The following is a 23,554-nucleotide window of genomic DNA, read 5'->3' on the forward strand; positions in this document are numbered from 1 at the left end:
TTCTGAAAAAGCTCAGGTTAAATGATTGTGTGTGTGTGTGTGTGTGTGTGTGTGTGTGTGTGTGTGTGTGTGTGTGTGTGTGTGTGTGTGTGTGTGTGTGTGTGTGTGTGTGTGTGTGTGTGTGTGTGTGTGTGTGTGTGTGTGGGTATGCAACTTTCTGTGGCCTACATTGATGTCTCTTGACTGCAGCGGGAGATTAATGAAAAAGAAAAACCCTCCTCATTTTTTTGGCGTGTGTCTTTGTTTCATTGACGTATGCACGTGCTTGTGTTTGCAGTAATTGAATGCTCTCGCTGACGGCTAGAGGCCTTTTTTAAATGCGTGCAGGGGCAGGAGAGGGGAAAGGAAAAGCATTAAAGGAGACGTCACATCGTTGAGAGCAAGCCCTTGTACTTTCCTTCCCTTTCTCTCTCTTTCATTTTCCCCCTCCCTCTGTCCAGAGAATGAAATGAAAGGAAATCTCCGGGAGAGCAGTCATATTGCAAATCTAATCAAAAGGGAGAGTGCTTTTTTAAATGTCCGTTGTTCCCCGGAGCATAACGTCTATGGGCCCCTTCTCTCCGCCACTGTGCCCTGACTAAACTCCGCTACCACCAAGATGCAATTAATATTGACCGAATGCCCAGGTCCGCCCACCACCCCCCCCCCAACACACACACACACCCCTATAATAACGGCGTGTGTACAAAGGTTAATGCCTAGAATCGAATCTCTGTCCCCATTCCATTTCAATGGAGTTGCAATGCGAACGTAAGGAAGGCAGTTGGAGGAGTGGGTGGGGGAGCGGGTGGGGTGCATGCGGGATGTGGATTGGTAGTCAGTGGGGGGGGTGGGGTGCTAGGGCAGAAGTGAATTAATTACTGGTCTCCATAAATTCGATGTCATGTTTCATTTTCCCTAATCCCCTCCACCACCCCTCTGCCCCCCCCCCGCGCTCCCCTCGCCACGCCAACGGAGAAGCCGGGTGAAGACTAATGAAAAGGCCTCTTAGATGCTAATGGTGAATTAGCCCCCGTGTCACTTTTGGAAGCGGCGACTGGACCGCCTGTCTGACAGACACACACGCACACACTAACGCCAACATACACACACTCAGGGGTTATGGTTTTGGATGCAGACGGCGCAGAACTCCGTCTTTGCGGAGCTGCTCAACAGGTACAGGCTCCAGACATAACTTTTTTTCTGGAGAAGAACTCATCAGTGATCCCACGAACGACTGCGATCCCAAATAGGACATGCGCTGTAGAAACCCGAACGTGCGTTTGTGTCGAGAGGTGTCGGGATCCAAAAGGCGGTTGAGACTCTTGGGGAATCAATCAGCAGCCGCAGTCACATGCAGTTTCTGTCTCTCCGATGTTGAATCATACTTTGTCCACCATGTGACTCCCTGAGCTAAGAGAATAAAGTAGTGAATTGAGAATGAGAATTGAGAATTCTCAGCTTTTTTTCTTCTTCTTCTTCTTTTCCCCCTGCTTGCGTAGCCTCATTTTCCCGCTTGCATGGCAACCATATGTCCAAAGCAACGGCACATGTATTATGTAAAGCGATGTGGCAGAAACAGACCGGGCTAGTCGTATTATTATTTTACAACGCCAGCCCTAAGAAAGAGAATAAAGAGTTTGAAGTATTTATGGGTTTTCTTTTATGACACTGCTGAAGTCAGTAGCTACGTCTCCTCCTCTCTTCTTCCTTTTTTAAAATTTCTTTAAAAAAAAACACATCGACACAGTCAAATGCCTTTTCGAGCAAATGAAAAATAAACTTTTGAACACAACACAACAGTTACGTCTGAGTCAGGCGGCAGGCCAACGTGTTACACGTTCCTTAATGTTGAACTTATTATCCAATTAACAAGTACAAAAAAGCCGGCGATCACTCTATTATGGGGAACACAAAAGGCGAGAGGTGCCATACTCTGAAAACTGCTCATGTGGAAAAAATGCAAATGGCGTGAAATGAGTGTCTGGTAATGTGTTTGTATAAAGCTCCATGCTGCGGTGTCAGACAGGCGCCCCAGTGGCTCTCTCTCTCTCCTTTTCTTACCCTCTCCGTGTCTTTCTTTTCTTTTCTTAGGCATACTTCCGACAGGGTGTTGCCCTTCAGTACCTTGGTCGCCATGCCGACGCGCTGGCTGCCTTCGCCTCCGGGCTGGCCCAGGACCCCAAGAGTCTGCAGCTGCTGGTGGGCATGGTGGAGGCCGCCATGAAGTCCCCTTTAAGAGGTACGGTGTTCCCAGTAATCCCAATCCATGTGTGGGGTAGGTAGGTTTCCTGCAAGACTTTCCTTCTGTTCTATTTTTTTCCGTCTCTTCTTTTATTTCGACTAATCACCAGACTGGCTAATTTCACTGTTGAGATCCTATGAACCTCTGTGGGTTTGGTTCAAAATGGGCCAATCTCCTGTCGTTGCAGGGCTCTAGTCTCTACGCTCGAGTTAACGCTGCCGCCATTTCCGCGCGTTCTGTCCCGCAGGCCATTTCGACAGTCCATTTTTTGAGACAATCTTGACTCTCCGCCAGTCAATGAGTCTGTTTGGGGTGACATTAGCTGTCAACTTCTGAACCTCCTTGGCAGGCGGACTGTCACTCGACGTGTCGGTCAGTCTGCCCCGTCTATCTGCGTGACTGACATTCGCTGCCGAGTACTTCTCCCCCTCTGACTGCGAAGGCGATGCAGCCCTGCAGGTTCAGCGTATCTGATTGTGATTCCGGCCGATCACAGCCAAAGATAGACCTTTATCTAAATGAGCTCCCAACAATACAGCTATTGTTCGTCTCGTCCCGGACAACCCGGTGAAAAGCAGATTGCCTGGAGCTGAGGGGATTTATTAGAGGCTTATTAAAACCAAGATGCCTACAAAACTATTGGACTTCCGTCACCCGTCGTCGACCGATGACCCCGGCCAACTGCTGGGAGTTGGTTGTCAGGGAGCGGGACGTGGGAGCCAAACCTCAAACTAAACCTGGCACCGATTTCACATCAGCTGACCAGCTGCAGAGTTCTTAATGTGCTGCAGATCTGGAGACACGCACCGCCAACATGGACTGAGTCATACTGCGGTCCCTCTTTTGTCATCACCCGAAACCTGCTTCTCCAAACTGTTGCTCAATCAAGAATAAACGCACCCTTGATTTATTTTATTTATTTTTTTGATCCCAAATTTAACGCCACAATGAGATCAGCACTTCTGAATGGCTTTGTTTTTTTTTTCCCAGAGTGAACACGAGGCTCCTTTGAATGCGTGCTTGTGAGTCACTCTTGCTGACTACAGAGAAAAACACCCCAAAGAGAATCAAGAAAGCCAAGCTCATCCGGGCGACAGAGAGATTCTTAGCCCGTCGCTGGAACTCAAACAGCATGACACGTTTGGGTGTCGACCCAGGACCGAGCGATATGGCTCGAGTAGGCCCGCTCGGGCCAGGAAAAGACTCAACTCTTACCCTGGCGGCTGTTTAATCCCTTAGTTGTTTACCACATTTCCCACAGTGCCGGGGAGCCGGTGGGAGGACAGAATCCAAGGTGTGCTGAGGAGGGGTAGTTAGGTCAGGGGATTAAGAGCAGTGATCCTCTTCGAGGGGGCTGCTGGCACCTGGGGGTGGGAGTGGGGGTGGGAGGGGTAATCAATGTGATGCCAGCAAACACGGAGGATAATCAGTGTTACGTAGCCAAAGCCCTCCGATGAGGCCGAGGTAGGCGAGCCTCTCATGCTTCCATTCTAGCAGAAGAGTTTTAATGTCCCTGCCAGCCTTGCTTATCGTCCTTGTAGCACCCCACCACCATTGGATTCAGCCGGGGATTACCATGCCCACTAATTTCATTTTCCCCCCCAGCTCTGAGTTTAGAGCCGAGTTTAGAACTCCTTGAACGACGGAAGCCGCTCCCGGAAATGAACGCGGCCCTACTTATATGTAAAAGAGCGACGGTTTGAATTTAAATCATTTGTTTTCATGTTCACTTGTTACAAATTTCTAATTATGCATTTTGTCGCTACCAGAGTAATTTCATTGTAATCCTGCATTGTGTAGACTGCAACTGTGTTTGAGTTCATAGTCACTGTGGTGTTGCTCAGAACCTGATTGTCCTCATTACTATTCATCTTTGCCACAAAGACGTGAGTGCACTGTTATGTTTTTTTTTCCCCATGCACCTCAAGAACCTTTCTGTTTATTCTTCCGTCTATGAGCTGAGGGACGCGGTTGATGATCTACTTGCGGAAAATAAATATTCAATGCCACAGGACGACACACGCAGTAATGAACCTGAAGGAGCGCTACGCCTTCAAGGACGCGACGTGTCACGAAGCGAATTCATCACGGCGCACTCCACGCCGCCAGAAAGCATATTTGGATTCCGGCGCATACCCTAATTCTTGGTGTGTCAAATGCAAGTCTGCTCCCTCTCTTTCTCTCTCGCTCTCCTCACTTTCCTTCTCTCTTCTTCTCCTCTCCCCTCCCATTACTGCGGAGTCGGCAGCGTCGCCGATTCTTTGCCTTCCACCACAACATAGAACTTTCGCGGAAGTGCGATCCTCTAACCACCCCGCTCCCTCTCTGCCTCCACTCCCTCGCTTCCCTCGGATCAGCTCATCCTCCCTCCAATATCAGATTTTCGAGAGAGATTTGCGGGAGGGGGATCAGATCTCGCTCAAGTGTTTACGTTTAACGAAGACGTGCGTGGATCTGAAAGGTTTTGTTTTTCTCTTCCGCGGAGCTTCGTCCTGCATTGTCTCCTAGCCCACAGCCAAAAAGCTGGACGGTCATTCAATTGTGAAATCCTGCCCGTCCATTAATTAATGATCTGTTTCACTACGTAACGTACATTTCAGTGGTAGATTTACGCTGGTGGGAAGATAGACGCTTGCAGTGGAACAGCGGGTTGCATATTAAATGTTATCATGGAATAACAGCTCGAAAGCATTTCCCCCCCGCTGTGCTATGTCAATCTGTTAATCAGCATTAAAAATTCCTCAAACGGCCGTCTGGGAATCTTAAGAATGGCTTTGTTTTTAATTGTGTGGAAAGTACACAGTAGAATTACTGATAGAAATAACGAGGAAATTTTTTTTCTCAGTTTCCCGCTCGGCCACCCAGGGGTTTGTCTGACAAGCAGTAATGTTACATCTTATTATTTCTTGTATTTTTTTCCTTCCTGGAGGCCTTGGGGCAGTTTAAAATCCTAGTGGCAAGCGACGGTCGGGAGCCATCCTTTTGTTGAGTGCCGTTAAAAACAAGTTGGAAGCTGGTGAAATCGCAGGCTGGAACCCGGGCCCTCGGGATGACACGGAGTCTAGAACCACGAGGTCCTTCTGCTGCTCTCAAATCACTCCTTTACTACCCCAGAGTCTCATATTGGATTCCCCAGAAGAGGGGGGGGGGGAAAACAAAAAAACGATCTGTGGCAGCCATTTTGAGAATATGTAGCAAATGGCCTCTTCAGCACCACGAGTTCGCCCATTCCTTCCATTGATTTGTGTGTCAGAAATCCATTCTATCAAAACCGAGTAAACAAACAGAACGTTAATGGTGCTTGGGTGTGCAGAGAACACAGAATATGACTTTATTCAGATGGAAAAGGGGGCAAAACCAGTCCTTCACGTTGAGCCGTGTTTTATTCTGATAAGGTACCGTGGTAATGCCAGATTCACAGGAGAGAAATGTGGTTTCTAGTAAAACAAACGGAGTGTAAAAGACATACATGGTTGAGGGTGTGTGTGTGTGTGTGTGTGTGTGCATGTGTGTGTTAACATAAGGAGCGCACTCTGATGTTGTCATAAGCACCTGTTTACGCATGAAGCAGCCGTGACACCTCTTAAAAGGACCAAAAAAAATAAATAAAAGATTCTCTTCGTGTTTGATTTATGACTCGGCTCTGGGTGTCACTCTGAAGGCAATTACAAGCCATGAATGGATATTATATGCACCCACTGTCTCTGCGAGCACAACATCCTGCCAAGTGCTCCAGCAGAAGTGATGCTCGTGAAAGAGCATCATCAATTATGCTTTTGAGCGCTTGTGTGGGAATGCGCTTCCCGTCCTCTGGGCCGCGTGTCTCTGAGTTTTTCACACGCCTGCGTTGGCGTGTGTGTGGAAGTGCGGCGGTGAGGACCGTGCGCTCGGGTCCGTCTGAATGTACCGTTTAAACAAACGTCCCGATGAGCGAGAGCGCTGGCCTTTCTGCGTGTGCAGACTGCGAGGGCTGGTCGATATTGGGGGCAGGGTAGAAATCACAATATTGTTGATGGATACCTCAATATCGATAATTTCGATATTTACTATCCGTGCCTTAATATGATTTTTGCACACAAGTATATAAAGTCTGGACGGTAGTACTACATTCATTGTCACCCATGTAGGATGAATATTAAATGAATTATTGAATGAAGTTGAATGAAGAATTAAATGGATTATTGAATGGTATCTGTAATAAACAAAAATAAATATATCAAATCATTAAACGACACAAAGATAACCAAACAGGCTCCTAATGACAGAGTGAAACAATTTATTTAAGATGATTTTAGCGAATTCCAACAACTGGCTTTTCCATGTCAGTGTAACAGGTTGAATAATCCTTCCATATTAATGAAACTTACCATCGTCACATACGCATTCACTCGATTAAAGCTGCCGCACCGATATCACTTTGTGGAGATTACTACGGAGCATGGCGGGCACTAGGATCCGGGGACGTACCTGAGGTGCCCTTAAAGGTGCCTGACTGAAAATAAATAATAAATAAATACAACTGGGACAATAACGGGGAACTCAGAACAATATAAATATATTGCCTGTTCGTATATACACCATTATTCGATTGACTTGTTTAGCTAAGATTCAGCTGGCTGTGACTGGGATATAGGGTGGTTTGATACTGTGACAAAATGTACTTGTAAATGCAATGCAATGCAAAATGCAATTTAATGATGTCTCTGCTTATTGAAAGAATCTACTATAATAGTTTGACCTAAATAGGAGCTGATCTGCTCAAAACATTTGCAAATGTGGAGTTGTGGGAATCCACTGTTCCATGCATGTGTGCAAATACAAACGAATACACGTGTTTTGTTCCCAAAGAGACAGACAGACACACACACACACACACACAAACACACCCGACTCTCCTCTGTCCCTCTTCTATCCAGCTGCTCCGTGAGGCTGTCTTCCAGAGGGCTGTGTAATCTGAAGGGGCTTTGAATCCTAAATCCCGCGTGGCCCACAATTGATTTATGTCATTGTGTGAATTTTCAGCCCTCCCAAAGGTCACCTTGCGTGTTCGCTCTCTCTGCACTGCACCCCCCCCCCCCCCCCCCCCCCCATTTGCCCTCGCTGTATTACTATCTCGCCATTACTGTTAGCTCTGTCTCAAACCATAGAGCAGTCCGCTTTTACTCTCAAAAAAAAAACCTCTGCAATACCGACTGACATGGAGAGACGCTTGGTGGTCCAGACGGGTGCAATTTTTTGACACAGAATTCTCGGAAATTAGCCTGGTTAGACTACAAGTAAAACCATGACTCATGCAGAGTATTTTTGGTCAAATTGACATCACTCCGCCAAACTAAAAAGCTGTGTTTGTGTAGTCGGCCTAAATGCGGCATTACCAAAGAAAAACCGTGTTAAAAACTTGACACAGGGGTCAATAAGTGAGGGATCATGTCAGTAACATGATTCCTTAATTGTTGCAGTGAATGTCAGATCATTTGTCAGACACCGACCAAACAAAATGCTAAGTGTTGTTTTGACCACGTTACCAATCGCCCTTGCCCCACAGAGTCTCTGGAGCCCACCTATCAGCAGCTGCAGAAGATGAAGCTGGACAAGAGTCCCTTTGTGGTGGTGTCCGTGATCGGCCAGGAGCTGCTTACCGCGGGCCACCACACAGCCTCCGTTGTGGTGCTGGAAGCCGCCCTGAAGATCGGCACCTGCAGCCTCAAGCTGCGTGGCTCCGTCTTCTCGGCCCTCAGCAGCGCCCACTGGTCCCTGGGCAACACCGAGAAGAGCACAGGCTACATGGGACAGGACCTGGAGGTGGCCAAAACCTTAGGTGAGCTCCGGCAGAGGTCCGGAAGAGGGTCTGGGAAAGGAGAGCCTTGCGTGGGAAGTGGGTGGTTTACCTCGAAAGGGGAGAGAAATTAAGATCAAGTAAGACAGAGATCGGTGGAAGAACTATTAACGACTTCTTCACGCATATGGTAAAACAAAAACATAAACAAATAATAGACACGTAGAATTTCAAAAAGGTAGGAGATGAGGAAACGTCGAGCAATAGTTGAACAGGCTCAAACTAGTAAGAAGGGCTGGCAGCGGTATATACAATATGTGGAAATTGGAGAGCGATAGAGATTGTAGAGGGAAAAGGGGTGTGGGGGGTAGAAAGAACAGTGATAGACGATGACAGGGGATAAAAGGCATGTGTAGGGTAGTGCCGACAGGCTGGCTGGCCAGGACCCAGTTTGACACTTGGCTGGGCGAAGCAGCTGGAGATAAGGAGGTGCGGATCTCAGGTGGTGCGCTGAAGCATGCGCTGTAGTCTGGCCCCATATGTGGGGCCCTCTCTGTCAGGCAGAAATAATAAGACCTCCTCCCTCGCACCCCGCCGGGGCCAAGAGATCAGCGCTACCTGCTGTCAGTGCAGCCCCTGGCACCGCCAACAGCTCAGAGCAAGCCGCTCGGCCTTTTAGGGACATGGTGGTACGCCACAGTGCGCCGGTAGCGAAGAACTCCATACAAAACAAACCGGCTGCTTTATAACCATGTAGAGTCTGTTTTTCACCCCTTCTCCCTCTGTTTTCATTTGTGTCCTGCTATCCTCTGTGGAACCTCCTCTCCAGGTGACCAAACAGGGGAATGCCGTGCCCATGGGAACCTGGGCTCGGCATTCTTCTCCAAGGGCAACTACCGCGAGGCGCTGACCAATCATCGCAATCAGCTGGTCCTGGCCATGAAGCTCAAGGACAGGGAGGTAAGACCGGAGACGAGCAGGGACTTGAAGGGTGGTGTCAGAATGGGGAGGGGGGTTTGAATGACTTAGGAAAAAAAAACAAAAAAAACGGTCAGAGCGTGGCGACCGCAGCTTACACCCACAAAGGAGACGGTGGCCCATGGAGGTTACCAAGTTTATCGGCCTGTAGGGGAAGGCTTTGTGCAGCGTCCTGGTGTTCCCACAGTATCACATTTTTTGGAGGGTGTCTGGAGGAGAAGGACGAAGGACACTGGGATGCTGCTGAAGTTCGGTCAAAAAAAAAGAAAAAAAGGAAGACTAGGAATTGGGTTAGGAGAACAAATCAAGGTGATGGGGGGAGGGGAGCAGAGGAGCGCCGCGAGCAGCAGCTGGCGCGGCTCATTATCGATGCAGCACGTTTATGCAGATATTATGCAGATATTTATCCGGTTCTTGTTGTAGTAAAGTCGTGGGGGCTTTCGCAGCATATGCTGGTTTTGGAATGTAATTTACACAGATTAAGTTGTTTGGATACGGGGCGAGCAAGGGGAAGGTGGGTGGGCGAGAGGGAGGGAGAGGAGAGGGAGAGCAGTGGGAAGGAGAAAAAAAAAAGTTCTGCCAACTGGTCTATTTCTGTTCCGTGCTGTCGCTCTCTCGCTCTGTCGCCATCTCCCTATCTTTTCTCATCATTGTCTTCTTGTCTCTCCGTTGCTTGTTGCCTTGTTTCTCTTGAACCCCAGTTCGCACTCTCTTCTCTCTTGTCTCTCTGTCTGTCGTCCTGCTTCGGTCCCTCTCTGGCTTTACATAAGCTCTCGCTACTGTCTCCCGATTTCGTTCTGTCCTCCTGACCTCTGCTCATTTTGTGCGTGTGTGTGTGTGTGTATGTATGTGTGTGTGTGCGCGCGCGTATGCTGAGGGAAGTGTGACAGGTGCTTGTTCCAGTGCAGTTCCCGTCACACACGGAGAAGAATGGCCCTGGTTTCCTCTTGGCTCCTTATCCTCGGGGCCAGGCGGGCCGCTCGGCTTGTTTGTGTTCAGATATCAGCAGACATTCAAACAGCACAGTCAAAAAGCAGCACAATGCACAAAGCCAGAACTAATGTCCGAAGAATGAGGCCGGAGGCCCCCTGACATCTCCCCTTCCACAATTTGAGGATATGTGTGGAGTAGAAGTATGATTATGGGACCACAGACACTGGTGCCAAGTGCCTCTGCCATGTAATGAGGTTAGAGACAGACAGAGGGAGAAAGAGAGCCAGGGGGTTGGGGAGGGGGCAGGAAGGAGAGCAGAGGCGAGGATGCAGGGTTTGGGTTTTGAGTGTCTATCCAGCTCATAGTTGGCTGCAGCAGTAATTGGCCAGCCAGATGGCTGATCTTACTGTTTGTTGGTGTGTCTTTGTGTGTGTGTGACTTATTGCACGCCCATATTCAGATGAATAAATAAAAAAAAAACACTCCCCTCAGCTCCTAATGAAATTCAAAGCCTCCTAATGGCATCAAGTTGTCACGTAACTGGCTTTGTAACTAGCCTGGTTTCTCTGCTACGGGACACCCAGCCCCGTCCTCGGCAGCCAATAGATAGAAGCCCAGAGCTGGATGCCCCATTCTCCACCTCTCCCCAATCCCCCAGATACCCACTGAGGTGTTACGTCTTGCCCAGGGGCCACAAAGCGGTCATCCCACATCGCTAATGGTTGCGTCATGCATGACGCCCCCATTGCCCCCACCTCATCCACACACACACACACACACACACACACCTCCCCTACATGTTCCTCCCATGACCCCCGCTAATCAGAGTCATATGTGTGTCACAACACCTGCTCTCCCTCAGAGCACTCTGAGGGCCTAGCGAGGCAGAGCTCATTATGGGCGGCCCGCTGTTTTTGTTTCTGATGTGGACTTATTATCTGGCCTTTTTTGTGGAGCTGAGGTCACTTCCTAGAGGCCGAGAGCAGGATGTTTCTCCTGAGTGGATTTCCAGTGGACGCTCTCACTGCCTGGGTGTATGCAGAGCTGCATGAAGAGCGAAGGAGCTTACACAGCGGCCAATTACTTACATACCTCGCCGTATAATAAGGAAAAGGTATAAGTTATGAGTGATGCATTGGAAAAGCTGTTTATTGTGCAGATATACTGATATAAATAATCCCATGAAGAGAGACGAATGGGGGCATGAATCAGGACGTATAATTCTGTACGATGCTGCGGTATCACTTCGGAATATCTGTGTGTGTGTTCATATGAGTGTGTATATTTATATGTGTGTGTAGGTCCATTCCTCTGTGTCCTCCTCTTTCTGTTTAATGTATACATTGCTGTTATTTATTTATTTATTTGCCTGTGGAATAGTACTAATTCAACATAAGTCAGGCTGTAATTCATATCCGTGTTCTCCGGCAACAATCTAACTTCCACAACCCCCTCTGTTCTCGGTGCGGAATGGCCTCTCCGTGTGATGAAGGGGAACAGGGAGACACAAGACAGAGATCTCGGTGGGAGCTCGCGCTGTAAATCAAGAGCCAGCACTGCAATTGGATCCCGTTTTTATCAGCGAAAGAGCAGCGCGCGGCCCCTGCGATTCTTCTATACTCTCTTTACGGCACATCGCTGCATAACAGGCATGTCGAGTGCTGAGCGGCGGATACTATATATGTAGCCGAAAGGAACTCTCTAGCCACATATCACGGGTCTGAGCAGGATGCTGAGCTCTAAGGACGGATAACTAAGGAAAACAGAGTTAGGCAGTTTATCTGGCCAGGGGTGAGCAACGGGGAAGGCTCCAGGAGTGAGCGCCGTGATCCGCGACTGGAAACCGGGAGCTGCGGTCCAAACCGGTGAGGTCATAGCAGGGCGAGCGTGGAGCCTATGTTTTTCTTTAACTCGCACAGGCCTTTTTTTTTTTCTTTTTTTAATCCCCCGAGCAGATTTTCAGCTGTCATACGTACCGTGGATTGAACAAAAAACACACTCACTGCTTTATTCAGCCACATGTGCCTCCCTTCCCAACTTTTGTTTTCGTCCCAGTTTTTCCCCGCACCTGGCTGCATCTAAGGCCTGCCAGAAACCATCTCCAACAAAGGCCGTTTCTGTCATTGCGAAACGGGCCCGTTGGAGTAGCTCTTCCCTCTGTAAAACTTTCCCCTCTCTTTTGCCTGTGACGTCCCAGTCAAATAATAGGTTAAACTAGAAAGAGGTAACCCCTAATTTGGGGTGTGAGTATTTAGGAGAAACTGAGGCAGACTGGCTGTGCTGCAGTCTGTAATTACGTCCTGTGTGATGTTAAAATGAGGTTCTGCCGCTGGCTCCCCCAGCCCCGAGTTGAAATGGAAATCTCAACCAGGGAAAAAGTAGAAAAAAAAAAATGCTAGAGAGCAATGTTTTTTCCATCAAGTCCACAGTTCTAACTTATCTCTTCCCTAACATTAGCGTCCTTCCTTGCACCCGGACTTTGTTTATTTACTCTCCCTCTCTTGTCGCTTCATCTGCCGAAAGGAATTTGCGTGCCCCCAACTCTGACAGTGACACGGGCCCTTTCAACACGGCTGTTTGTCTTGCCACTACTTTGGGAGTGGTGGGGTGAAGACCCGGCCGGACCCCCTCACTGTTTAATGAGGCTGAGGGTTGAGAGATGAGACTCTAAATAGGGGGCAATGACCGGTGCTAAGTGTGGGTGTTCCTGTTGTCAGGGTCAGAGTTTGTCAGTGTTTGTCAGCAGCGCACCAGAGGAGGGGATCATTAAGGTGTCATTAGGGGCCTGGATGTGTGCCTCCTCTTGCCTATCGTGGGGCCCACTCTAATTGGGGATGGCATGGTGGAGAAGAGGGACTTGGCACTTTCCTTCCCCCCTTCCCTCCACGCTAGCCGGTGCCTTGCTGATTGAGAGGGGGGATTTGTGGGTGATTAGGACGGCTAATTTATTTGAAACGCTGCCCCACCTCACGGGAGGAGGAGGAGGAGCAGGGTGTCAGGGGAGCATGGGGGATGGTGACAGTAGTGTCAAACCAAATGAGAGGCAACACTCATTCACTCTCGGTGCACACCTCATTGGTCATGCCAGTTCTGCTCTGTGCACTCAGCTGTTGATGCTTTTGATACTGCTTCTCTTGTCAAACAAACTACCAAACAACGCCACCACGTGAAGACGTCTCTGCCCCCCTGAGCCCCCTGCGGTGCCAGGCTGAGGCTCTGGAGCTCCAGCAGCAGCTCCAGCAGCAGCTCCAGCAGCAGCTCCAGCAGCAGCTCCAGCAGCATCTCCGGGCTGCCATAATGACACACTGGCTCTCCTCGGCCCAGTGGCTCAGAACTGCTCTACAGCAGCTTGCTTAGCCGTGAATCATGAGAAATGGACGGCAGGCAGGGGCCAATGGGCCGTGTCCAGGACAGGGAATCGAGGGTGTGTGTGTGTGTGTGTGTGTGTGTGTGTGTGTGTGTGTGTGTGTGTGTGTGTGTGTGTGTGTGTGTGTGTGTGTGTGTGTGTGTGTGTGTGAAAACAGATGTGTAGCTGGTCACACAAGCATGTATGGGAAATTTATGTTTTCACTGGGTTTATCGACAACATCATGGATAATGCAAAGAATCTCCTCTTATACAATGCACAGGTATGTGGGGATTTATCAGCATTTTATTGTCACAGCAAGCACATACTGCTTTACCACTTGTGTTTGTGTGTGCGTGTGTCTGTGTGTAACCGATGCTATTATTTGTATGTGAACTGGTCGCAGTGAAATGGTATGTGCACTGATTTGTCCTGTCCTATAATAATATCGTTGACCCTGGAAATGTGTTACTGTGTGCAGTATAGACTGCAACCCCTGTGTTTAAAAATAAACTGTGTGTGTGTGTGTGTGTGTGTGTGTGTGTGTGTGTGTGTGTGTGTGTGTGTGTGTGTGTGTGTGTGTGTGCGTGCGACGCAGCAGTGTGTCTTCCCCAGTGGAGCATTTGGAAGGCTGTCAGAGAGATGAATGAGTACTGTTATATCGACTACTGCTCTCTGCCTCTCTGCTGCCCCCCCTCTCTCCTTCCTCTCTGCCCCAATCTCCATTCCCCTCCCTCCCTCTCTCCCTCCCTCCCTCCACGCTGCCTCCGCCTTCCTTCTTTTCTTCCCCCTCCATTCCTCAGCTTCCCTCCAAGATTCTTAAATATTCCCCGCCCACCTCTACATCTCGCCCACATACTGTACTCTCTCTCTTTCTCCCCCTCTCTCTCTCTCTCTCTCTCTCTCTCTCTCTCTCTCCCTCTGTCGCTTTCATTTCTAATTTTTCTCTGCTCGACACCCTCTCCGTGTTATTCTCTCTGTTTTTGCAGAGCCTCAAACCATGTCACCATATTATGTGGGAGAGTGCCCTTTAGAAAGTGCCAGCGCGAGCCAGTGTTAAAGGATTCCCTGCTGGAGGGGCTGGGCTGTTGATATTGGCTCTGCAAGGCTGCGGTGTGGACTCCGCCGGCTGCAGTCGCTATATTTACTGATCAAAGCATCAATACAAATGGAGCACAAGGCCTCCTGTTATCCCCGGCCTTAACAAGGCCTTTCTTTAAACATTCACAGCCTTATGTAGATGGAACGGCTCACAGTTGAGGAAGTTGGGGAATTTGTCTTGAATATTACACCTTGTCTTTTTGCAATCACCTTGCCGCTGCAATCAATGGCAATTCAGGCGGACAGATTAGGGGACAAATAAACAGTGACATGGTCACAGGAAACTCCCTCACACCCTGACACCGCTGCTGTGGTGTGCTCTATGATTATAGATGACAACCAGCAGAGATAGTACTCATCGGCGAGGGGGGGGGGGGGGGGGATTTGCAGGACTGCAACAGACTCCTCAGGGTTCCCATGGCACCATGGGACACTGGCTGCACCGCAGAGAATTCAATCATTTGGAAAATCAAACGTTGGAAAACATAAATCTTGGTGGAGGGGGTTTGAGATAAATGAAGAGGGGAGATGCTAACTCATCTTTGCCCGATAACGGCTGATGATAAGAGATGGAGATTCATTAAAAATCTCAGGCAGTGCAAAGTTGGTTCACATGGCTTTGATTGAAAGAAATTGCATGTCAGTGTAACCATTTGAAATACCCCCCTTCCCACCACCTCTTATCCCATAGTCCAGTGGTGGCAAACCTGGCCTGTTAAATGGCCTGCCAACGGATGATGAGATTTTAATTTATTTATATATTTAATGTATATTTCATTTTTCTTACAATTAAATATTATATTATAATATAAATTGTATATTATAACCCTATAACCTTAAAACAATATGATAATAGAAACCCATAAATAAAGTTTTATTTATAAATTGAACCTATTAGTCAAATAGGTTAATTGAATACAGTATTTCATATACATAAACTTTTTTGTTTTTTGGCGATACTTTGCCCTCCTAGTGCTCTACGCTGATGGTTGCTCTGCAGGTTAATCATTATAAAATAACGCTGAATACAAGGGCGGCGCATATGGCCCATCTTTAAAACCAGGTTGTCCACAACTATTGCTATTGCTATTGTTGTGAGGGTTCCCACCGTAGTCCTTGGATTGACTCCCTGTGGGAGTGTGGGAGCAGTCCTTAGAGGCTGGCTCAGCACCGCTGTGATTAATGCACAATCTAAATTAGAGTTTGCGTTACAAATCACTGAGCCAGTTTCATGTAGATCCTCATCATAGATCATATTATTAGATCCTTGCCTATTAGAACATTTTAGTCATACCCAGGGCTTGGGGGAAAAAAAATCAAATCAAATCAAAAGCCCATCACACCCTCCAGAGTCACGGTGAGACCTCCCAGCCAAAGGTAACCAATGTGAGGTTAAATGTCCCTTCTTGTCCCCCTGCCCCTCCATTCCAGATGTGTGTCCAGCCAGGCCCTCACTCAGGCTAGCCAGGGAGCCATTTAAAGCCCTGGAACTGCATCCCCTCTCCTGGACGATCGATAGGGTGACTGTCAGCAAGACGAATGGAGGCTTTAGGAAGTCCATTTTAATGAAGGCGAGGGAGAAGTAACAAGGGAAAAAAGAGCTACTGGGAGGTGTGTGTGTGTGTGTGTGTGTTGAGGAGGGGGGCTGGGCGTGGGGGTGTCAGGGAATGGAAAGGAAGGAGAGAGGTGAGACACGGGGGGGGGGGGGTGAAGGAAATGTGTTAGTGTGTGTGTGTGTGTGTGTGTGTGTGTGTGTGTGTGTGTGTGTGTGTGTGTGTGTGTGTGTGTGTGTGTGTGTGTGTGTGTGTAGAATTATGTGTGTACTGTGTAATACAGCCTCAAGGGAAGTGGGAGGTTTGGGAGGGAGGTTGGAACTGGTTGATTTAGCTACAGTAAGACCTATTTCTAGCCCTGCAGTGTGAAACGACTTCTCAGTTGCAGTTGCTCCTACAACACACACACACACCCCAAAAGACGCAGAGACCCACATTAGCAGACTGGGGGTATTTTGTACGAAGACCACATCAAGGCCCCCGGATCATGAATCATGTCGGCAGCTCTGAGGTGAAAATATATTGTTGTGACAGAGGGGAGGGGCTGTTGATCCAAAGCACGTTCCTCTCCAACTGCCCTACAATCTAACTAACTAACCCAAAGTACCCAGAACTTTTAGTCCCAGGAACCTTTTTTTTTCCAGGAGCTAAAAGGTTCCCTCAGCCCCGTTGTCTGCATTTCCACTGCGGTCTAAGACCCACGAAGATTAGGCAAATTTGTCTGCCGACGTATGAAAAAGTGATTATAAGACAATATTTTCCCATAAATCTCTTCTGAGGAGCCTAAAAAAAAATCTATGCTCGCCAATCTCTCTGCTCAGCGATCTCTCTGCGTGGTCAAAGCGATATCCCCCCACACCACCCCCGTTCCATGACTTTTCTCCCCCCGACCCGCTGGATCAGCAGCCTACACTACAAGAATGGTAAGAAGTTAATAGTTCAAGTAAATCACAATTCTGAATGTTATTGTAGACCACCTCCACTTATTTTTGGCTCCACTGTGTCGCAGATGTGCGAGTACTGCAGAGTGCGTCGCGTTGGTGGCTGAAATATAATTCTGCGAGTACTTGACCAATCAGAAAATGTTCAGCGCTGCAAGCCCCACCTCCAAAGTTTCTGTACTTTGGAAAAGTACTACCCCCTGAGCAGGGACATTTTGGTTGCCGGATGAATGTCCCCGGAACTTAATTTAGACACTGGTCCCTGCGGTGGTAACGCATCGAGTTCCTCCAGAAGTTCCTAGTTCCTGGGGAAAGTTCCTGTGGCGAAAACTCGGCTGGCATCACAGATGTTCCCTCAGATTGTGTCCTTCGGGGCGGACTTGTGCATTTTTCAGTCAAATTTCAATCACATTAACCAAGTATGTTTACAAATACAAGGAATTTGACTTGGCGCACTGGTGTGTAAAAATGACATAACATTAAGAAATGTGATCTGTACATACGGTATATACAGCGTGGACAAAATATATGTTGTGAAGACGGGTGTAAAGGGAAGGGAGTCAATATGCAGAAAAAGCTGCGTAGTAATTGGTGATTAGTCACTGGGGTCAGGGGGCTGGGACAGCTGGCGACGTACACCAAGCATGTCCTTTGGGCTCTGCTCTCGCTAAACCTCCGATTTCACTCTGATTAGTCACTGCTACCGCCCAGACACAGTTATTGATTAAAAAACACCGTGCCATATAGCGGCCGTGGCCGTGCCTCTCCACGTCACGAGGGGGTCAGGAATGGGACACCGCCGCGGAAGTCCGATGGCAGCCCAGTCAAGAGGAAGGAAGTAGTTCAGGATAATAACAAAACAGCAGGTTTTGTGGGAATTAAATGACCGCCGAGGAGAAAGGAGATTCGGCGAGATATGGCTTAGAAAGCGGTTTGTGAGCCTCCTATTGAGTTCCAAGCTTTATTAAATTGTCATAACAGCGACCCTCGTCTAAGTGTAGCAAAGCAGGGCTAACTTTGTGTTTTATTATTGCTGCTGTTTTTTTCCATAGAAAGCAATGATGAACCAGATACAACAGACACGTCTTTACTCAAGTTAGGTTAGTGGTTGTATCCAAGTGTTTAGGTAGGTTTCTGTAGTTCACCATAGGTTTGCTTTGCTATGGCTCATACTGTACTGTGTTGCAAAAAATCATTAGTTGGCTGCCTGCCACTTGTACAGAACAAAGCGTCCATGTTTGAGAGAGAACTGTATTGTTTCCAAGGCGCACGGCGACAGGGAGGAGAGTTCAGTTGTTTTGAGTATGTAGACACAGTACTTCCCCTTCCCCTACTTCCCTGAAAGAGGACACCATATGGTTTGAACGGGGGGGGGGGGGGGGACCTTTCTTGTCGAAATCTCTCTGTCTCCCTCGCCTCGTCACAACTTTTAAGAGTGGAGTGAAAGATTGGAGCTCTGCTCAGCCAGCTGTAAACTAGAGGCGAGATCTCCTCAGAGAGATAGCGAGGTTCAGATAGCTGCAGTGGGGGTTGGTGTGTGTGTGTGTGTGTGTGTGTGTGTGTGTGTGTGTGTGTGTGTGTGTGTGTGTGTGTGTGTGTGTGTGTGTGTGTGTGTGTGTGTGTGTGTGTGTGTGTGTGTGTGTGTGTGTGTGTGTGTGAAGGATGGGGGTGGAATGGTTGCTGTACTATGAGGGAAGCTGGGGTCTCCCAGAGAGCGGGGTCAGGTCAGCTCCAAAACGTTTGAAGTTTTGCATGATACAGTATGGAGCTGCGGCGCACACTGGGACATGGCAGACAGACATTTTTGCGGGGTGAGGAAATGGTCTTGTGCAAGACGCCCTGACACTGAGCCAGAGAGTGGGATCACGGCTCGAACCTCCTAACGACCCCCTTAAACTCCAAAAAGCAACCTGCTCGGTCCCACTTTCTTCCTCGCTTTCTTAATTCTCTCTCTCTCTCTCTCTCTCTCTGAGCCTTTGTCCCCAGCCGGAGCAGTGTCAGCATTCTTGTCCCTGTGGCACCGTATCCAAACCTTTTCTCTCTTGGAGGGAGGCCGTGTGACCTTGTGATGGAGGTGGATTGCGTCTTGTGTGGAAAATGCTCACAGACAGCAATAAAAACGGGGGGGGAAAAATACGAGGCCCCGAGTCAGTGAAATGAAAGTAGTCCATCTTGGAGAGAGGACAGAAGCCTATGGGGCTTTGCTCTTACTTGACCCCCTCAAACCAACACAGAGTGCTCTCTTTAACAATGGAGGATAGTGATTTGACTATATATCAACTTCAGATCAAATGCACTTCTGGATGTGTAATCCCAAACAGTGAGAAATACAGTAGATTCAGCGGTGTCAGGATTGTAATGTACTCACCCCAAGCTCCCTCTGGCTCTTGCATCCGACTAAGTTGTGTTCGGCCGCAGCATAAAGTACCCACTATCTTTTGCTGGAGCTGTCAACAGTGGTAATTGTAGCTGTCACCTGTAGCCTATGGCAAAATGCACACACCGAGGCACACGCATACATTCTATCTCTGATTGGGGAAATCGTGTGCCACTATGTTGTGCTTTTAGAGTATCCAATTTAATAATGTTGCTGCTGAAATTGTCGTGGGCACTGATCAAAGCTGTTGTAACATGATTACTTGTGTATATACTGTTTGGGTTTTTCTGCATATTAGACTTATTTCTGACCACCATTTGGGGCTTATCTATTTGCTTATGCTGTTTGCAGGGTTGATAAAGTGTTTTTTGCATGCGCGTGTGTGTGTGTGTGTGTGTGTGTGTGTGTGTGTGTGTGTGTGTGTGTGTGTGTGTGTGTGTGTGTGTGTGTGTGTGTGTGTGTGTGTGTGTGTGTGTGTGTGTGTGTGTGTGTGTGTGTGTGTGTAATGAGTCAGGCATCTGTGAATATGTGCATGGGCACGTCTTTGACTTCATTGGCTTTCAGAGAGGCTTAGCGTGATTAGTGCGTGTGATCTGAAGAGTTAATGATGAGCGAAACACTGGCTCCACAGAGGCCAATCACACTAGCCTCTGCTTTCTGACAGAACGCCGGGGCTTATCTTACTGTGTGTGTGTGTGTGTATGTGTGTGTGTGTGTGTGTGTGTGTGTGTGTGTGTGTGTGTGTGTGTGTGTGTGTGTGTGTGTGTGTGTGTGTGTGTGTGTGTGTGTGCATGAACGCGCATGGTGCAGCGCTGTTCCTGTGTGAGCCTGTATGATGTGATAACTAGCCTACACATATCATGTGATGGTGTAACTGCACCCCCTCCACCATCGGAATATGCATGATCTCTTTGTCTGAGGCGATGACATTTGGGAGTTCATGGGCATAGCATCCATAATCATATGGATTCATTATTCCATTGTTAGACATAAAGTGTTGTGGGGGCGCAGGGACTCCCGGTACCCCCTGGTCTAGTTCACTGCTCCGGAGCGGTATTGGGAGCTGCCACCTCCCGCCTGCGCTCCGGGGGCCTGACAGACAGGCTTAATTTAACTGCCGGGTTTACAGCACGTTTCCAGCATCATTTTCAGATGTGATTGAAGTTCACAGTGGGTAGCTTTTCATCAGCGTCAGGGAGACCGAAAATAGTATCCCCGTTGTCCTTTGTGTCCACGTGCCGTGTGTTTGTGTGTGTGTGTGAGATTATATGTGTTTGCACTTGTTGGCCCCAAAGCGCATGTTTCAGAAGGCATGTGTGAGAGGAAAATCTTTTTACGGTTGTTATCTGAGGCTGTGCTGGAATCTTAGGGCTCCCTGAGAGCGAGAGTATTGTATAGGCCAGTCTCCAGTGTGTACTTGGTGCGTTTATAGCCGGCCATATACCTAGTTATAATGCTCCATATCTCCAGGCAGGCGCTGTCTCAGCACCACAGACTATATACTGAAGGTCGTATAGTTTTGTGGGTCAGTGTGGCATTAAATCAGATTGCCATAGTGCTACACCCTGTAATAGAGAAGAGCAAATTATCATTACAGAATTGAGACAGTTCTACAAGTACAACAGGTACGTGTGATCTATGACTGCGAATGAATGAATGAATGACAATGCTCTGGGAATGAGTTTAAAGAATCTAGGAGTACAGGTTAGACTTTCTAAGCTAGCAGTTGCAGATGTGGGATGAGTCATGACAGCTGTTGGTGTTGGCTCGCCTGGAGTCACAACATCCCTCCACCGCCTTGTCCCCTTAAGTCAGGTTGTGTCGAAGGGGCTTGCATCCTGTGACATCACTGCATCACGTCAATTGGCCTTGTAGGGAAGACTCCTTCGTGCGTATCCTCTTAGAAATCGAGCTCTGTTAGGAACAAAAGCAGACAAGGTTGTTTTGGGGGAGTTTTTTGTGCCTGTCGTTGTTTGACGAGTGGAAGTTGAATTCGATCCGTGCTCATGTGTCTGCTTTAAGTCAGCGGAAACTTTGCCCTGCAATCGGCATACAAGAAGTGGAGAACAACCTGAAGCCGCCTGAGTTTTCCCGGAGCGAAGCTCTCCCCTCGAAGTCTCGCCGTGTCCTTGGAGCTTCAGCTCGCTGAGAGTTTAGCAAGAGCCAAGTGTTCCTCCCACTCTGGCAAATCCCACTATCTTACATTGCGTGACCTGAACACAACAAGCATTCCAGAAAAACCAGGCCTTTAAATTCCAGAACAGTCCAAGAGTGTTTGGTAAACATATTCCCTCTCCCCACTCCGCTCTCTCCTTCTGCTTGCTCTCTGCTCTCTCCATTGCTCTATTTTTCTATTCTTTTACCCCCTCGTCCTAGTTTCCCCTCTCTACCCGATTCTTTGTTTTATTTTGGGGGGATTTTTTTCCCGCGCTAATGTTCAGGACGCAGAGTCAAGTATGTGTGTGTTGGTGGACACACCTGGCCAGGGTGGAGTTGCAGCGGTGGGTTCAGTACGACAGAGAGTCAAGGTGCATCTAAAGGCCTGAGGGTGGCCTGGTCAAAACGCCCAACTTAATTTGATGCTGAAGTGCACCAAGGGAAACCAATCACACATCCTCTCAGTCTGCTGCCCTGCCAGGAGGCACAGATACAATCAGGGCCCCTGCTAGCAGCTATTTACCCTCCCTGTCAATCAGAGCCCTGTGGTGTGTGCTCATAGCTGGGGGCTGTCAAACGCCGGTGAGACGGTACCCCTAGAAAAGGAGGAAAAAAACACGGCATTATTACATTTATTCCCTAATCGTCCTTTCCTGCCCCATCTGCAACCCTCCCCGCCCACACACCCCGGCTTGCCCTTGATCTCTCTTCTGTCATTAGCCTCAAATAAAAGAAGGGAACTTTGTTTCACTGCCGTAGGTGATTTTGGCCTTGAGGAAACTAATTAGACAGGTTTTGTCTTTTACCCCCTCACACCAACCCTGTGCCACCTCCCAATTCCATTCCAATTCAGAACGCAGACCCCAAGCAGCGTATCGTATCGCCTTCATCTGGACATGTCACACATTTTCCTTACATTTGCAATGTGAAGGTTTTTCCGTCAGCCCTTTGCCGACGAAGCTACAGCTTCCTTGTGGTTTAAATCTCCATTCCAGCGGGAGGCAGAGCGCTGTGTACACACACGCGTGTTTGTGTTTCATGGGCAGCGTGTGATCCCGCAGGCAGAATTTCTGTCCCTGTGGTTGATAATACAGCCCAGCGGTTAGATCCTCTTTGGGGCTTTATCAGTGGGACCAGTGCTGTCTGCGCGGTGCTAAGGCGAGGAGCCCAGTGGCGCCGAAAAAACATTGGGTTCGCTTGATGCGTCCGGAAGCCTGCAGAGCCACGGGGAAAGCAGCTAGGTGTGGTGGTGACTTGGAGAGAGAGATGGACCCAGTCTTCTGCTCGCACAGAGGCCCGGTGTTGAAGTTGTGTTCCGCTGGCTGGCCAAGTCACAGTGGACGACCTCGCCAAGCTTGTAATTACATTTGAGGAATAAAAGCACAGGGGGTAAAGGGGATTTAAATGCCCTGTGTGTTGGGTGGCAGGCAGGGCTGAGCCCCTCCAGCTCTCCTTGACCGCATGTCGCCAGGGATTCAGTTAAGCAACACTCTAAAGCTCTATGACGAGGGTCTGAGGACACCATGATGGAGCTGGCTATTAAACCGCAGGTGAAAGTGCTGTGTGCCTTTATGTACAGTTCACTAGTACATTTGATCTGTCCGAATTGAGTGTCCGAATCTCCGCCAATACACCTTAGTTTGTCAGTGAATCATTTTAAATTTTAAATGTTAATTGTATTTTAAAGGACATGGATTAGTTGTTGTTTATTAAGGGTTGCCCTTTTTGTCTTTTGCAAAATCTTGCTGTCAATTTAAACATCTTGGTGCAATTGAAGCATTGTTTGACGTTTCTGTTTTCAATGAGTTTGCCATTGTTGAGTTTAGCATTAAGGGCAGCAAGTGGTTGTGTAAATGCTATTTGAGATAGCACTGTAGGCCTGACTATACAGAAGGGAGGTTGCCATCATTTCCCCAAAAATGATGTTTCCTTAGCTCTGAAATGGGAGAGTATTATAACGTCACATTGAGTGATGCTGACCTTCTGGCAACTGCCCAGTTGATTGAGGTGGGACTAGGTGACTCTAAGGAGACCTGTAGTCCCACTGACCTCCCACTGCCCTCATACTGTCCCACAATCACACACGCACACACACACGCACACACACACACACACACACTGTGTGTGTTCTATAAGCAATACTTTTTTTATCGAGCACTGGACATGCA

The 23,554-nt window shown here is 48.3% G+C and overlaps 1 protein-coding gene across 1 annotated transcript in view; it reads left to right on the forward strand.

Annotated features, from left to right (window-relative positions):
- The window catches only part of LOC307233053 (tetratricopeptide repeat protein 28-like), a gene marked incomplete at its 5' end in the record, with an annotated part of 185,711 nt that overhangs the window by 111,817 nt on the left and 50,340 nt on the right, over window positions 1-23,554 (forward strand). Inside the window, 3 exons of the mRNA XM_080004265.1 lie at window positions 2,074-2,221; window positions 7,770-8,042; window positions 8,830-8,960. Coding sequence (XP_079860391.1) covers window positions 2,074-2,221; window positions 7,770-8,042; window positions 8,830-8,960 — 552 coding nt within the window. The remainder of the gene's footprint in view (window positions 1-2,073; window positions 2,222-7,769; window positions 8,043-8,829; window positions 8,961-23,554) is intronic.

Source organism: Zeus faber (genome assembly GCF_960531495.2).
Source record: "Zeus faber genome assembly, chromosome: 7".
In the NCBI taxonomy this organism is placed as follows: domain Eukaryota; kingdom Metazoa; phylum Chordata; class Actinopteri; order Zeiformes; family Zeidae; genus Zeus; species Zeus faber.